This window comes from Halyomorpha halys, unplaced genomic scaffold (genome assembly GCF_000696795.3).
Source record: "Halyomorpha halys isolate HHAL.00 unplaced genomic scaffold, Hhal_1.1 Scaffold441.1, whole genome shotgun sequence".
Classification (NCBI taxonomy): domain Eukaryota; kingdom Metazoa; phylum Arthropoda; class Insecta; order Hemiptera; family Pentatomidae; genus Halyomorpha; species Halyomorpha halys.
In genome coordinates, this window is record NW_027106497.1 from 279,805 (window position 1) to 294,310 (window position 14,506).

General features: G+C 33.4%; 2 protein-coding genes and 1 long non-coding RNA gene across 3 annotated transcripts in view; 2 read left to right on the top strand and 1 right to left on the bottom strand.

The window, feature by feature from the left end:
• Nucleotides 1–2,430, bottom strand: part of RpL18 (ribosomal protein L18) — a 5,344-nt gene extending 2,914 nt beyond the window's left edge. The window contains exons 1-3 of the mRNA XM_014423835.3: nt 2,301–2,430; nt 2,136–2,222; nt 1,182–1,388 (exon numbers count right to left, since the gene is read on the bottom strand). Of these exons, the coding sequence (XP_014279321.1) occupies nt 1,182–1,388; nt 2,136–2,222; nt 2,301–2,303 (297 nt within the window). The 5' untranslated portion in view covers nt 2,304–2,430. The remainder of the gene's footprint in view (nt 1–1,181; nt 1,389–2,135; nt 2,223–2,300) is intronic.
• Nucleotides 2,431–5,959: 3,529 nt separating this feature from the next.
• LOC106682784 (3-hydroxyisobutyryl-CoA hydrolase, mitochondrial) lies at nt 5,960–10,061 on the top strand. The gene is made up of 4 exons (XM_014423834.3): nt 5,960–6,115; nt 6,959–7,389; nt 8,625–9,190; nt 9,825–10,061. The coding sequence occupies exons 1-4, from the start codon at nt 6,113–6,115 to the stop codon at nt 9,986–9,988; spliced, it is 1,164 nt and encodes a 387-aa protein (XP_014279320.1). The 5' UTR covers nt 5,960–6,112; the 3' UTR covers nt 9,989–10,061.
• Nucleotides 10,062–12,262: 2,201 nt separating this feature from the next.
• The window catches only part of LOC136795156 (uncharacterized), a 9,805-nt gene continuing 7,561 nt past the window's right edge, over nt 12,263–14,506 (top strand). Inside the window, exon 1 of the long non-coding RNA XR_010842721.1 lies at nt 12,263–12,352. This is a non-coding gene — a long non-coding RNA (uncharacterized lncRNA). The remainder of the gene's footprint in view (nt 12,353–14,506) is intronic.

Here is a 14,506-nt window from a genome sequence, read left to right on the forward strand (position 1 = left end):
TTCTTTTTTCTTTTTACATCTCTTTATTTGTATTTTCTTTAATATTTCTTTTCTTATCTATCTGTTACTATTACCCTTTACATTTACTATTTACTACCTTTAATTTTTCTTATTATATCTTACTTTTTTACCCCTGTTATTTTACACTTATGTTTTTGTTTTCCTTATGTAACTATGTGTTTGTATCTTTTTTAGCTCTGACGAAGCCCTGCAACATGGGGCGAAACGTTGGCTCAATAATATAGTATAATTCTATTATTTGAGTTTTTTTGACCGCACTCGGACCATATTCCTTTCATCTTTACACACGGTCAATCAATAATCTTCCAGTAAATAAAGTTTAGTTTTTTGGCAGTAATAGCATACATATCACCCCCTACATAACAACTCCTGCTGCGGGAACAGCTAGTTAGGGGTTTACAAAAAAATAAAACCAACACCATTATACAAAAAAAAGAAATTTACTCCTGAATGTCAATGTATTCAAATAATAACTAGGTCTGTCAATCATTTAGGGCTAATCCACATTAGGGCTTCAATGTAATACAATAGTAAATCGAGTAATGAATTTCCAGAAATTAAAAGTTTTTGCAAAGAATTGTTGAGATATTGCAAAAAAGGAGATGGGTAGAAGTCTTAAGAAGGATTTACATTAACAAGAACTTACCTTTCTTAAAAATAATTTAATCATGAAAAAGCCAAGTAAATATGGACAAAAAATGGAGGGAAGTAGTAAGAAATAAGAATATTTATGAATGAAGCCTGTTCAACTATGTTACTGTAACTGTGGATAACCAGACACAAAAAAACTTAATAAGGCAAATTAAGCCTGGACCTCCAATGATAAGGATCCACTGGTTTTTGTTTATTTCTTTTGATCCAGCAAATGTGGACCAATATACAATATTTAAGATTAACAAGAGGGTAGGTTATAACCTATACCAGAAATATATTTTAACAGGTCTAATATGTAAGCACTAAAATGAGTACATTGGACAGTACTGAACTATGTTGAAAATAGATAAGAAAATTGAAAATGTTTTGATATTTTCTGCATTCAATTTCTAGTATCCAACTAGTTTATAGTATGAGAAAACAATCGCAAGATTGGCATTGACTTTCAAAAATAAATGTTATAAACTTCTACTAGGAAAGATGCAAAAAGCTGAACCATTAATTACCTGTAACTTAGGAACATCAAGCAGCCTGGTATCATCAGTTACTGTTCCGACAATTACAGCAATTTTCCCTTCCCTACCAGGCTTCTTCATAAACCTCACCATGCGGCGCATAGACAAAGGTGGCCTGTGAATCCTTGACATAAAAAGTCTCTTCAAAATAATGCTGTTGAACTTCGCATGAGTTCTACGTGCCAGGAATCTGTAAAGCTAAAGTACAACAATTATAAAACTAACTATAATTCAAAATGTTTTAACTTAAACACCCAACAGTACAAATCTTGAATTAAAAAGTATAACAATTCAAGGAATAGAATAGATGTTAAGTAACAAAAACACAAAGATGGTTTCAGCTCCAAATTAAATAAAATGTTTCTTGAATTAATATACAATCATTCAAAAAATGGTTATAAATCGGAAAATGAACTATTTAGGTCCAGTTAAAGAACTGTTTATAAGAATAGTTCTTATATAATATTAGTTAATTATAAGAATAGTTCTTATATACTAGATAAATAATAAAAGGGCTAAAACAAAAGACAATAGACAAAAACTGTATACAATACAAAATTAAAAGTTACATACTATAAACAAGTCTTGTTAACATTAAAACAATTTCTATATCCCTACCTAAAATACAGCACCAGAGAACCAAACTCTAGTTTCAATAAATTGCAGTTATCAGAGTACTATACCTCTACACCCCATACCAAATTAATAAGACCAATTAGTAGTACATTAAATGCTACCATAACAGAAGTTAAAATTGAAACCCTAATAAAACTACTATACTTATAGAGTGAGAAGAAAATAATCCATATTTTTTTAATGCGGTTTCCTGTTAACTAGTGTATTATACAAAACAAAAATTAGAGAAAAATTTAATAATACACGAACTTAATTCTAAATAGGGGAAGGCTGTTTATATTCTCGTAAATGTGATACTTAACAACTAACCTTAACAAGTAGAGCCAAGTAAACATCCTCCGATTTTGGTTTAGTTCGGCGGACTTTGCGATCATGTTTGTGATTGATGTCAATACCCTAAAAAATAAAATGATACGTTTTACAAAATGCCATCAATGATGAAATAGATAATCACAGATAACTTCATGTGCTCACCATTTCGAAGAGTCAAACGTGCCCAAAAGAAATGGCTGAACTGCCCTGGTCCCAGTGCCTTCTGGTGTACGTAGCCACCTGAACTAAAATTCGATTTGATCATCAAATACATAATTCTAACAGTTAATTTATTATGATAGAAATAAATAATAATGATTACTATTTTTACTATCATATTTTATGAATTCGCCTTAATTAAGCTGAATTTATCTTGATAACATTTGACAAAGAGGTACTAAAATATTAAAATAGGAACTCACTTAGGCCTGTGGAATAGTCGTTGACTTTATCTTCTCACTCATGTGGGTTCTATTATTTTCTATATTTTTTTATTTATATTCACAGAATCTCAATCGGACCATAGACCATTTCTTTACCTGATCAGCGGTGAAGTATCGGCTCCACAACCGACTAAATATAAATTTCAAGAAGTCGAATGGGAGTTCTACAAAGCACAGATCTATCACGAACTCACTACTGCACCGGCCCTCCGCAAGGCAAGTGAACTGGACGCCAACCTGGAGTACTTCACAGCGACTTTCAAACAGGCCGCCGATGCTGCCATACCGAAGTTCAGGCCAGTTTCACCAGTTCTGCGTCACCCACTGGATCACATTCTTCAACTTATAGTCCTACGCAATAAGTGGAAGAAAAAGTGGTATAGAACCAAAGATCAGGATGCAAAGTTGGTAGTAACTCCCTTACCAACCAGGTCCGAACCTACTGGTATCGTATACCAATGGAGGACAGCACTGTGATATGAGAAGTTGCGGGCTAGGAACGGCGACCACAGAAAATTCTGGAAGCTACTGAGGACGTACACCAAAACGAAAAGCTCGACGATACTCCAGAATGGCGACAAACTTATGACAGCGGAGGAGCAGGGCACAAAGTTTTCGGTTCACTACGGCGAAATGTTAACCAAAAGGACAGGTCTTCCGTCTGACTTACCGACAGAATACATCGGAAACAATTATATGTTTATATGCCTGAAACAGCTCAAGGCTATTCTACGTCGTTCGAGGCAGAATAAGGTCCCAGGCCACGATGGGGTACTAACGATACTTTTAAAACAGCTGCCCAGGAGAGGAATTAGACGAACTTCTTCAACTCCTGCCTCAAGTTGAAATATTTCCCGCTTCTGAAACTCGCGAAGAATGGACCCAACCTACCGACTACACACCAATAAGCACCTGGGCAAGGTTTTTGAGAAATTTTTTCTTAATTATCTCAAAACCTACTGCTCAGAGGTAGAGCTAATCCCACCGGAGCAGACTGGCTTCCAGGCCAGCTTCTACCCGGATCACTATCTGGCGGAAGTAAGCAAGAAGACAATGAAGAATGAGGCAACAGCGATGATCTCAATAGACTGTATGGAAGCGTTTGATTCAGTGTCCCATAGTTTGCTATGTAGAACACTACAGGACAACAAATTCCCAGAACAGCTATACACTCTATTGAGATCATCCCTGCCGCACCACTCATCAAGGATTCGAGTCGGTAACCCTTGACTGACACCTGACGCTCGCCACTAAAATAAAATCAAGCACGTCAGGACCAAGCCTTGCAGGCTTAATCAGACGCTAACTTTTCCTAACCTTTCTCTCCGCCTCAAATTAATGATATACAAAAGTGTGCTGGGGCCAGCACAAATCTAGATCGGTGAAAATCCACCGAGGTGATGAGTTTCTCAACCATATCTGACGCCTCAGATATTTCCCAGCGGAATGGAAACATCTTGTCGTTCAACTAATAAAACCCATAATAAAGAGCGGTTACGGAAGATTATTGTTTCATCAGTCCCCTCAATCATATTTCAAAAATATATGAGAAACTAATCAGAAAACATTTCGATACACATGACCTTGTTCCCGAAGTAAACTGCGTTCTCACGTGGTGTTAGTCGCTGCCACGACGAAGCAAAGCAATTGAGATCTCACTTACCTCAGCATGAAACTAGAGTCACGCTCTCCTTCTCTGCACACAGAATACACGTAATAAGGTCAACGTCCCATTAACATTGACACCTACTCTACCCACCAGCCTTGAAGTCCCTCCAGCGTTATCAGAACAGTACACTACAGACGATTTTTTGTAGAGCCACATCACTTGAGAGACGAAACATGGTACACATACATAACGAACTACAGGTGGAAACATTATAACAACACATCCTACGAAGACTCATAATGTAAAAACTCAAAAATAATAACCTCCCTACTTCTTTCAATCCACCATTCCGTATTCTTACCCATCCCCTCTCCCCGAAGTAGTAAGGCAGGAAGGGTCCCATCAACACTGTTAACATCTTCCTATAACCCCCTCTTCTCTCTCCTTTCCTAACCCCGCTCTCTACTTTTTTTTTTTAATGTCATATCACATTATTTGTTTATTTTCATTGCATTTTTGTTTTATCATTATGTGGAATCCCCTGACCTCCAGATATATTATCCAAGGAATTGAATCGGGAATCAGTTCAACAAAAAGTTAAGTACTCATTCCTCCTTCTAGTACCATTGGTATAATAAGGTAATATGTTCCAAATTGTGGTATGTTAGTATCACAGTATAGATATAACTCATATACTTATTTGGTTTCAGAAGAATCTGAAAAAAAAAACCTCAGTGCAAATTTCCTCAACAGGGAATTCTCCTTGTTAGGAGGCAGTGAGTAACAATATACACAGTAGATCAATATGTTCTAGTGCTATTTTTGGAATTGTATATTAGACTTTAGTTTCACTCTATCTTCTCTGAATCTCCTCTTCCTCCTTAACCTTTTCTTCCTTTCCTAAGGACCTACAGCTAACTTCTGTAAGACTTAGTTTCCCCTTCATGATCGATGGGCTATGGGGGCACTTCCTGCGGAGTGAAATTTCTTTCATGCGAGGACCTACAGCTAGTTCCCGTAGGCCTTGAGATCTCCTTCATGAAAGACAGGCTGGATCCCTACCGTGTGAAGTTTCCATACTGCGAGGATTTTCGGCTAGTTCTCTTAAAACTCATCCTGGCAATTTAACTCCTAACCAGCTACCTAACTTAGTCAGCACGAGTAGATAGTTGACGAGATCTTCTTAAATAGCGCACCTCACGTGGAGTCAGAACTAACTAATTATACATAACTACCTCGACACCATCCAAGACACTTACGTGTTGTTTGGCTTTATTACCTCTACTTACGAGAATAAAGCCCAGTAGACAGTACAAGACTTCGTACAATAGAGGCATAAAGCAGAAAATATAAAAAAGAAGATGGAACCCAGTATCCTTTGACTTTATTTGTGAAATTATAGTTGATCTAAGAGAATATATTTTTTTTATAATATCTATTTGGTACGTCGATAGCTTACAAAGTTTATAACAACAAGTCACGGTCTATAAAAAATCGTTTATTTCTATAAAGGGACTACTGGTATTCATACCTTGCTGCATTATTGTGAACCATGAAAAATGACGTGCATGTTGGAAAAAGTCAGAAGTGGGGAGTAAGGTAATAAGGTGGATTTTTTCTTAAAGACATCTAGATTACAACAGTAATTATATAGATGTTGGTTTGATTAGACTAGTTTAAAAGGAAAAGTAGTCTTTCAAAGGTGGGCTACTTAAGATATTCATATTCCTTTCATCAAGATAGAAATAAGTTCCTCTTGGCGATCTGTTCGTGCATGAACGATGAAGCTTGTATCATATCAGCTAGTGATAGCAGTTCAGGGATCTGTCAATTTTCCTGTTCTGTATTTTAATCAGTAAATAATTCGATTTTCTCTTAATTTTTTTTTTGTGGATACTTCATGTTATTCTAACAGTTCTAAAATGGTAAGGTTAGAAACAGAGGTTTTGATTATTTATCAGTGAATATTTATTTAGTGATTTGATTTTAGTTAGTTGTAAAATGTCTTGAAAATCATTTTTATATTTTAATTAATTTCTTCAAAAGCAGAGTACATTGGAGGATATAAAATATTATTAAAATTTATACTTTATTATACTATTATAAAGGTTAAATATAAAATACTTGTATTTGTATTTCTTTCTTATTACCTCATAAAGTATCAAAAGCCCTATTACCTAGAGGCTTGATGTAACCCCTGATAGTTTCCCAAGCCTAGAGTTGATCCATAACAATTAAAAATAGATAATAAATACTCTCTTAAACATTTACATTACTTATTACCCAGGAAGTTCCTACAAATGTTGGGAGGGGAAGGATAAAATGTTTTCAAATTCTCAATAAGTAAATTTTCCAATTTACGAGAAGTCTGGAGAATATCCCCTGAAATTTGCCCTCTTCCTGTATTTTTCTAATTGTTATTACACATTTTGAGTAGTATAACCTGTTGCTAAACATTTTCCACTATTTTCACAGCTTGAAGTAACTTCTTAATTTATCCAACTTTTCTTGTTTTCAAATTATTGGGAGTGATGACCCCCTCAACCTCCCTTTTAAGAATGGCTTTGTTAATTACTATTGCTAGATTCCAACTCTATACAGTGAGAGCCAATAAGGTCCTTAAAATAGCTAATCATTAAAAACACCTAGGTTGAAAGTATGGTTTATTTTTCTAAGTATGGCTAACTCTCGAAAAATGTACTTCTTATGGTATTACCAAATACCTTATCCTACAATTGTTAACCTTACATTTATTATAATATTTTCAGATTCTTTTGAGGAGGACTAATTTAAAAACATTTCCAAGTATTCTTTCCATGATTAGAAAGATGTCTGACACCTCTCCAACTGAAGATATTTTATTTCATATCGAAAATAAATGTGGAGTAATAACCTTAAATAAACCAAAAGCATTGAATTCTATTAACATGAAAATGACTCAAGCAATAAATGCTCATCTGAAGAAATGGGAAGATCAGGTATCAATGGTTATTATTAGAGGCGTAGGGAAAGCTTTTTGTGCAGGAGGGGATATTAAGGAGTCTGTTGAAAAAGGTCCTAACAACTCTCAGGGTGCAAAAGAATTTTTCAAATTGGATTACACCAATGATTACATAATAGCCAATTATAAACATCCTTATATTGCAATCATGGATGGGTACACTATGGGAAGTGGCGTAGGACTAAGTATCAATGGAAGGTTGGTGTTTTGTTGTAAAAAAAATATGAAGTTATTCTATGCATTTATGATTCCCTAAACCTCATCTTTTTACATGTCATTATTACGTTTATCTAAGTTTAAGTGAATATTATAATAGTAGTGTTTTGTTGCTCAGTATCAGTGATTAGTACAGCTAAATCACCCATTTTGAAACAGTAATATTTTGCGAATTTTTTTAATAAGTTTTTGGTGTATTCTAATTAGAATTTGCGAATTTGTGGTTGTTCTAATTAGAATATTTAGGGGGACCACTTGAACAGATGACACCAACACATTTATGTAATGAATATGAAAAGTTTAATTTTTTGAATTGGTCATTTTTATTGATTTATTAGAAACATTTTAGCAAAATTAAGTCACTTGAGCAATTTCCCTGAATGAGCATACTATTCGGTCCATTTTGCTCAGATGAGTATGGGCAAGGACAGGTCCGCAAGGTTTAGCTCGTCAGGGGTTGTCATTCATCAAAGTGACCATTTGCTCATTCATGCTCAGTGTGTGTAGGGTTCATAGTACAGTTGGGCCAAATTATAAGCTCGTCCTTCTTTTTTCCAGGTTTATCATGGTAAATTTTAGAAATGTTCCTTAACATTTTTAATGTATAATTAATGTAATATTAAATATAATAAAATATCTTTTACTATCTGTAATATCCATGGACATTATTTACAATTGGTTTTAAAATAATTTTCATGAAGTTTTAATTTTTTTTGGCAATGATTTAAACCAAGTATTCCTAGTTCATTATATTTATTGATTGATGATTTCACTTCAGTGTATTTATGAATATGCCCCATTATATTTAGTTTCTAAGCATATTTATTTTATTGGCTAGATGAATTTTGGAGTTTATTCTTACTTTTCTGTATGTGTTTTTATCTTCTAATAAATTTTACATTTTTTTTTTATATGAAATCACCATTTTTTTTTTTAGTTTTATCAGATTTAATCATGACTATATTTTAATTTAAAATTTTATATTTTTTCTTCTCAATTATTGCATTTTTGTGTTGTTTTACTTTTCAATTGTTACACTCAGTAACTATGGAAAGCTACCCTTCATCAAAATTAATACATATAAAATAACTTATTATACTGTTTTAAGAAGTAAACTTGTTTCAATAGTAAAAATAAAAAATTATTCTCTATATATATTATAGTTTTTTTTCTATATTGAAATTTAAAAAAAAATAATCATTACTGTTTTCATTTAGATACCAAGTGGCTACAGAAAAGACACTGCTAGCAATGCCAGAGACTGCAATTGGGTTATTTCCTGATGTTGGAGCATCATACTTCCTACCTCGACTACCAGGAAATATGGGTATGCTCATTGCATTGACAGGCAGTCGTCTTAAAGGCGTAGACTGTGTCAAAGTGGGACTAGCTTCCCATTATTGCAATAGCGAAAACATCCCAGGTCTTGTAGAGCGCTTGATAGCAACTGGAGGTAGCGTAAAGGCAATCGAGTCTACACTTAATGAATTATGCCCAAATGTAAACAATTTGCATTTCAGTCTCGCTGGTAAAGAGAAAATTGTTGATACCATTTTTGGGCTATCTTCAATAGAAAGTATTTTTGATGCATTAGAAAAAGAAGGTTCAGATTGGAGTAAGGAAGTTCTAGCGACTATGAAAAAAATGTCACCATTATCTTTGAAAGTCACGCACAGGGAGATGACATTAGGAAAAACATTAAGTTTAAAAGAATGTCTTCAAATGGAGTACAGGCTTTGTCACAGAGCATTGGAGGCTAAATTTTCTAATGATTTTTATGAAGGTAATTATTGTTTATAAATTTATTGTTATATTTTTCCAAAAAGTACTGAATCTTGCTTCGTATTGAATATCATTAGGGGAGTAATGGGGGTGTTTTTTAAATATGTTTTATGATCCCTAGAATTATGATTTTGGGATTGTGTGTGAGTGTGCACCTTTGCGTGTGCATGGTTTTAATTATTCAAGTATACTTGTCTTTTTTCACCCACCTATACCTCTTTCGAATTGATTTAGAGGGTTATATGTGAACTGAGTTTGAGTGAGAGAACTGAGGGTTATATGTGAACTGTGAGTTGAGTTTACCTTATCTGGGTTTTAATTTTTTCCCCAACCTCTGCCAGTTTGATATTTTCAATTTTTTTTTTTCTATAAATCCCAGTTCTTATTGATTTTATCTGAGGATTTATATGAGGATCTGTTAATAACTATAAAAAATTTGATTCTCACAGAGCCTCAAAGGCATGTTCCAAGGGTTTGGAGCAAAGTGTAAGACAAAAATTGGTTGATATCTCAAGTAGAATTTTTTTCAGACCTGGGTCACCAAAACAGCCAGCAATGTTTTTGAGAAGTGCTTATATTTTGCTTGAAATATTCCAAAAATATGTGAAAATTGAATGATATATCTTACTTTTAAGGTGTCCGAGCACTTCTTATTGACAAAGATAGGAACCCAAAATGGAATCCTGCTGAGCTCAATGATATCTCTTCCTCCACAGTGGATCAGTATTTTACTCAATTGCCTCCAGGAGAAGAAATGACCTTTAAATGTGATATTAAATTAAATAACATTTATTATTAAATGTACATAGAAATATTGAAAGTTATTTTTGTATTTAGTTTATATTATTAATAAAGAAGATTAATATATTATATTCTCGTCCTTCTCGTCAATTTTTTTAAAAGAGAAAATACCCTAACTTCAGTAATTTAATATATTATTTCAATATTTTTAATTGTAGGTATTTATATTTTATAGATAAACTAATGATCAATTGAACAAACAATTGAAGTAAACAAAATTTTATTTTGAAGGGGATAAAGCTGTACTAAGTTTTTAAATTTTCATATTATGTCAACAGAAATGCTTGTAATTATTAGTTCCATTTTGTGTGTGTTTGTTTGAAGCCGCCTGATGATGTATATTAATATGTATGTATTACAGAACAATTCCAAGGACGTATCCATACATCTTTATGTAAATATATTCTTATACATTATATAGGTAAGCATACAATTTCCAAACTTGTCTAAATCAATGTGATGAAAATTAGTAAAATCTCCTACATATAGGTTTATTTATTTATATATTTTTTTTTGGCCCAAGTCCTCCACTGAGGACTTATACACTCCCAGAGAGGGAATGCTAAGATTCACTTCTCAGAGCTGCCATGAATAAATTTTGACTGAGCCAGGTTGGATTTGAATTCACATCCTTTTAAGCTAAGCACTTTGGGACCCTCCCCAAGCCTGCTCAGCTATCAGTTCCTCTACATATAGGGCTTTTCTCAAAATTAGAGCAAATGGGTTGGTCCAGTCTGTTTCTCAACACTACATTTTTATTAAATATTTAATTTTTAATTTAATATTTAAACCTCTCTTGTGTACAGTTTTTGGGTTATTAGTTTTTCTGAGCCTTGGGTTTAGTTCTTGGTATGGCATAACTATTTCTGAACCAACAGTTGTGTGAAAAGAGATGATTAGTTAAGACCTTTCTCAACTGCCATGGTTTGCCCTTGATTATGAGTACTTTATAGAGCTCCTGAAAACACAAGGTTGGATTTACGGAATAAATAATTGTATATGACAGCAGGAATGGATCTTTTTTCCGGGAGCTAACTGAACAGTACCTTACTCCCTGAGCACTCTACTTAAAATGTTCAATTTTTTCTATTAACAACTTTGTTTTTCCAATGGTTTGTTACATATTTATATTACTATTATTTCCGGGACTTTGTATTCCACATAGAAAATTTTCATCATTTAGTTAATTATCAAATTCTTCAATAGTTTATATTTAACCATGTTTTATTTATTATTTTCAATGAACAAAATAAAAGTTACTTAAGTGGAAGCTATTATAAGAAATAACACTTTATAAGCTGTCATATTATTTCAGTGTGGATAAGACCTTGCTGGTATAAAATATCATTATTTGTTCATTGATATAAAAAACATAATGAAAATTGTTTGAGAGGTTTTTGAATAAAAGTTTAAAAAAATGTAAAATTGGTTATACAAAGTAGATCATCTGGTCAGGAGGTAGGAAGGAGAGATAATGGATGAAAATCCCAGGAAATGAAAATGACCTCCCACCATGGTTAGAATAGAGTAATAATCTGTACCAGTCATCCTCCACTAGTATGTCAAAAATGACAAGGAAGGAGAAAAAAGAGGTTAGCTGGATAGGAGATAAATTAATAGGAGAATCAGATATGCTGCAGTAAATTTACAAACCTCTTATGATCGGCGAGTTTTAAGCATGCACCTTAAGTCCTCTTAGGATGGTACCCATACTCTGTACAGCAGTGGTTACAAACCTTTTTTCTGTTGCCGGAACCCTTTTGGCAAAAGCAGGAAAATGGCGGAACCCTTTTAGTAGAAATAGCAAAATGGGGGAATCCTTTCGGTAGAAATAGGATAATGGTGGAACCCTTTTGGTAGAAGCAGGAAATGGTGTAAACCCTACATTATGATTTGATACAAATAAAGTGATTCGTCTTTTCAGCAAAAGCTAATAAAGATTAGAATGCTTATACAACACCTGTGCAGATTTTAAAGAAATAGATGGTAAGGTTCATGTTGAGTTGACGTGGAATGATCCATTCTTAAATTATTTCGCGGAACCACTACTACAAGGTATTCGCTTTAAATCCTTTTGGAACTCTGCTCTTACACACTAAAATCCTCATTAGTTTTTTTTTTAATTTTTAGTGAATAAAAAATCATTGAATAGAATCAGTAATATTTTTTCTTATCCTTTAGAAAGAGAGAAATCAATTGGCTTTTAATAACCATGAAAAAAAGGTATACTTCCTCAGCTGCGCGCCAAAAATGCTTGATTTTGAAAACTTTTTTTTTCGAAAGTATCGGAATAACTTATACCCTTCCCGGGAAAATCCTGAACAATTAGCAAAATGCCCCATCTCCATCGAATGGCACAACGGTATACAAATATTTATCTTTATTTATTAGATTGTTGGGACTGGATAAATTTATACTTTCAAATTTTTAGGTTAAAAAAAAAGTACGAACAAACAAATATTTATTTTTATATATTAGATTGTGGGGCTCGATAAAGTTATACTTTCAAATTTTAGGTTTAAAAAAATGCAAAATATGTTGGATATTTGAATTTGATATTTTGTTAGAATTCAGCATAATAACAGACATTACTTACTGCTGATTATTTGTAATGTTTTGGATTCTTAATCATCATTGTTATATCGTTTATTATCTAGAGATAAGAAAAAAACAAGATTTTGATTTGTCAATAATGGTGGAGGGCCTAAAGGTGAGTACTTACCACTTTATTGTTTATGTATTAATGATAATAGCGCCTCTATTAATTTGCGTTATATTAATAGTTTATACGGTCAATAATTTGTTTCAGAATAATGTTTTTGAATTATTAGTAAAGCCAAAGCCAATGCAATTTTTGTAAATTTAAGTATTTTGACATTCAAAGTATCTATTGCCTGGATATAATAGTTTTATTCGAAATAATCTAAAACATTAATAACGGCATTCAGCACAGCGAGGAGGTAACCAATTTCTACCATTTTTCTTTTTATTTGATGAATCTACATACAAAAATATTGGACAGGTGTCTCAGCATTCGTTTCTATGAGGTAATTGGGTGAATCTCTATTTTCGTTCCGGAGCTCACAATAAAGATTAAAATGATTTTTTTTTCAAATTTTCTTTTTCCCAGTTGTAGGTATTAGCTTTAGCCATAGTTTTCCTCCAAATTCACCGAATTTAGTCCTTTTTAAATTTGAAAATAATACCTATACGATTGAAATCTCAGTCCTTCTGTTCCGTGACCTAGGTTGTCAGGATTGCGGTAGTGCCCTTAGCATGTCACACCTGTGGTTGCTAGTTCTGTAAAAGACTTTAGTTTTATAAATACCCATCACCAGCTGGGAAAACATTATGCCAACAATACTAAAATAATTATCATAGTTATTCGACGGGTTCGGCCTCAGTTCCTCATCTTTTTTTGAAATCAGAGCCTTATGAAAGCCTTACATATCACATTAAAAAACAAGGTTAGTAACCTACTTTTTCATTGGATATGGATATCCATTCATTGCCATCCTCTTTATTTTTTCTGTACATGTAACTGAATTGTGAATTTTTTTGTCCCCTTGGCGGAATCTAAGCTCCTCACCACCATGGAATTAAGGTGATTTTGCTTTATATATCATGCCAATGATTATTTTTCTTCCAGCTATTTATTGGTCCTAACTGTTCCAAAAAGAACGTCTTTCTCAATATCACAGCATTGTTTCTTGATGAACATTAACTCCAAAATCTTAGTCCCCCATTCCATATAAAATGAGACACAGGGTGGAATGAGATTTCACAATCTCACAAGAGGAAATGATAACATTCCAAAAAAGGCAATCCTTTCCTAAGGCCCCACTCCACTAAGACCCCCAGGGAGCGACGTTCATCTATCACTTTAAAAATGTTGGCTTAAAACGGAAAGAATAGACTTCTTCAAGATAGTAAAATCGCGCATTATTTAAAAAGTACCGGACATCAAAATACGGCGTGTACTGGTTCTTCTTCAATTTTTTTTTTTTTTTTTTTTTTTGGCAAGGGTATAGATCTTATGGCTAGGGGTCACTAAAAAATATGGTCACGATTTTGTATCAATTTTTTCTAGATGAATTCCGTCTACAACCGAATCGTTGCTAGGGAAAGAAAACTCCGTAAGTTTCGTCCCTAAAAGACTCGAAACAGTTTGGCTAAAGTTTGATTTATGCTTATTTTTTCCTAATGTTTCTGAATAATGATAAATTAATTCTTGCGCAATTATAAAAACTAATATGTTAAATCACAACTGATTTTTAGTACCAAAAATGACATTTAATGTAAGGAATATTTGAATAAATATTTGTTACTCAAAATAGTTATTTAACAGTTAATATACTGGCTGTCCTTAGTCTTCATCAGCCCTTACAATATACCGGCAGTCCATGGTCTACCTCAGCCCTTACAATATACCGGCTGTTCATGGTCTACCTCAGCCCTTACAATATACCGGCTGTCCATAGTCTACCTCAGCCCTTACAATATACCGGCTGTCCAT

Coding starts and splice junctions, on each gene's coding strand:
- LOC106682784 (XM_014423834.3), top strand. Junction 7,390..8,624: donor GGACTAAGTATCAATGGAAG/GTTGGTGTTTTG, acceptor GTTTTCATTTAG/ATACCAAGTGGCTACAGAAA. Junction 9,191..9,824: donor TTCTAATGATTTTTATGAAG/GTAATTATTGTT, acceptor CTTACTTTTAAG/GTGTCCGAGCACTTCTTATT.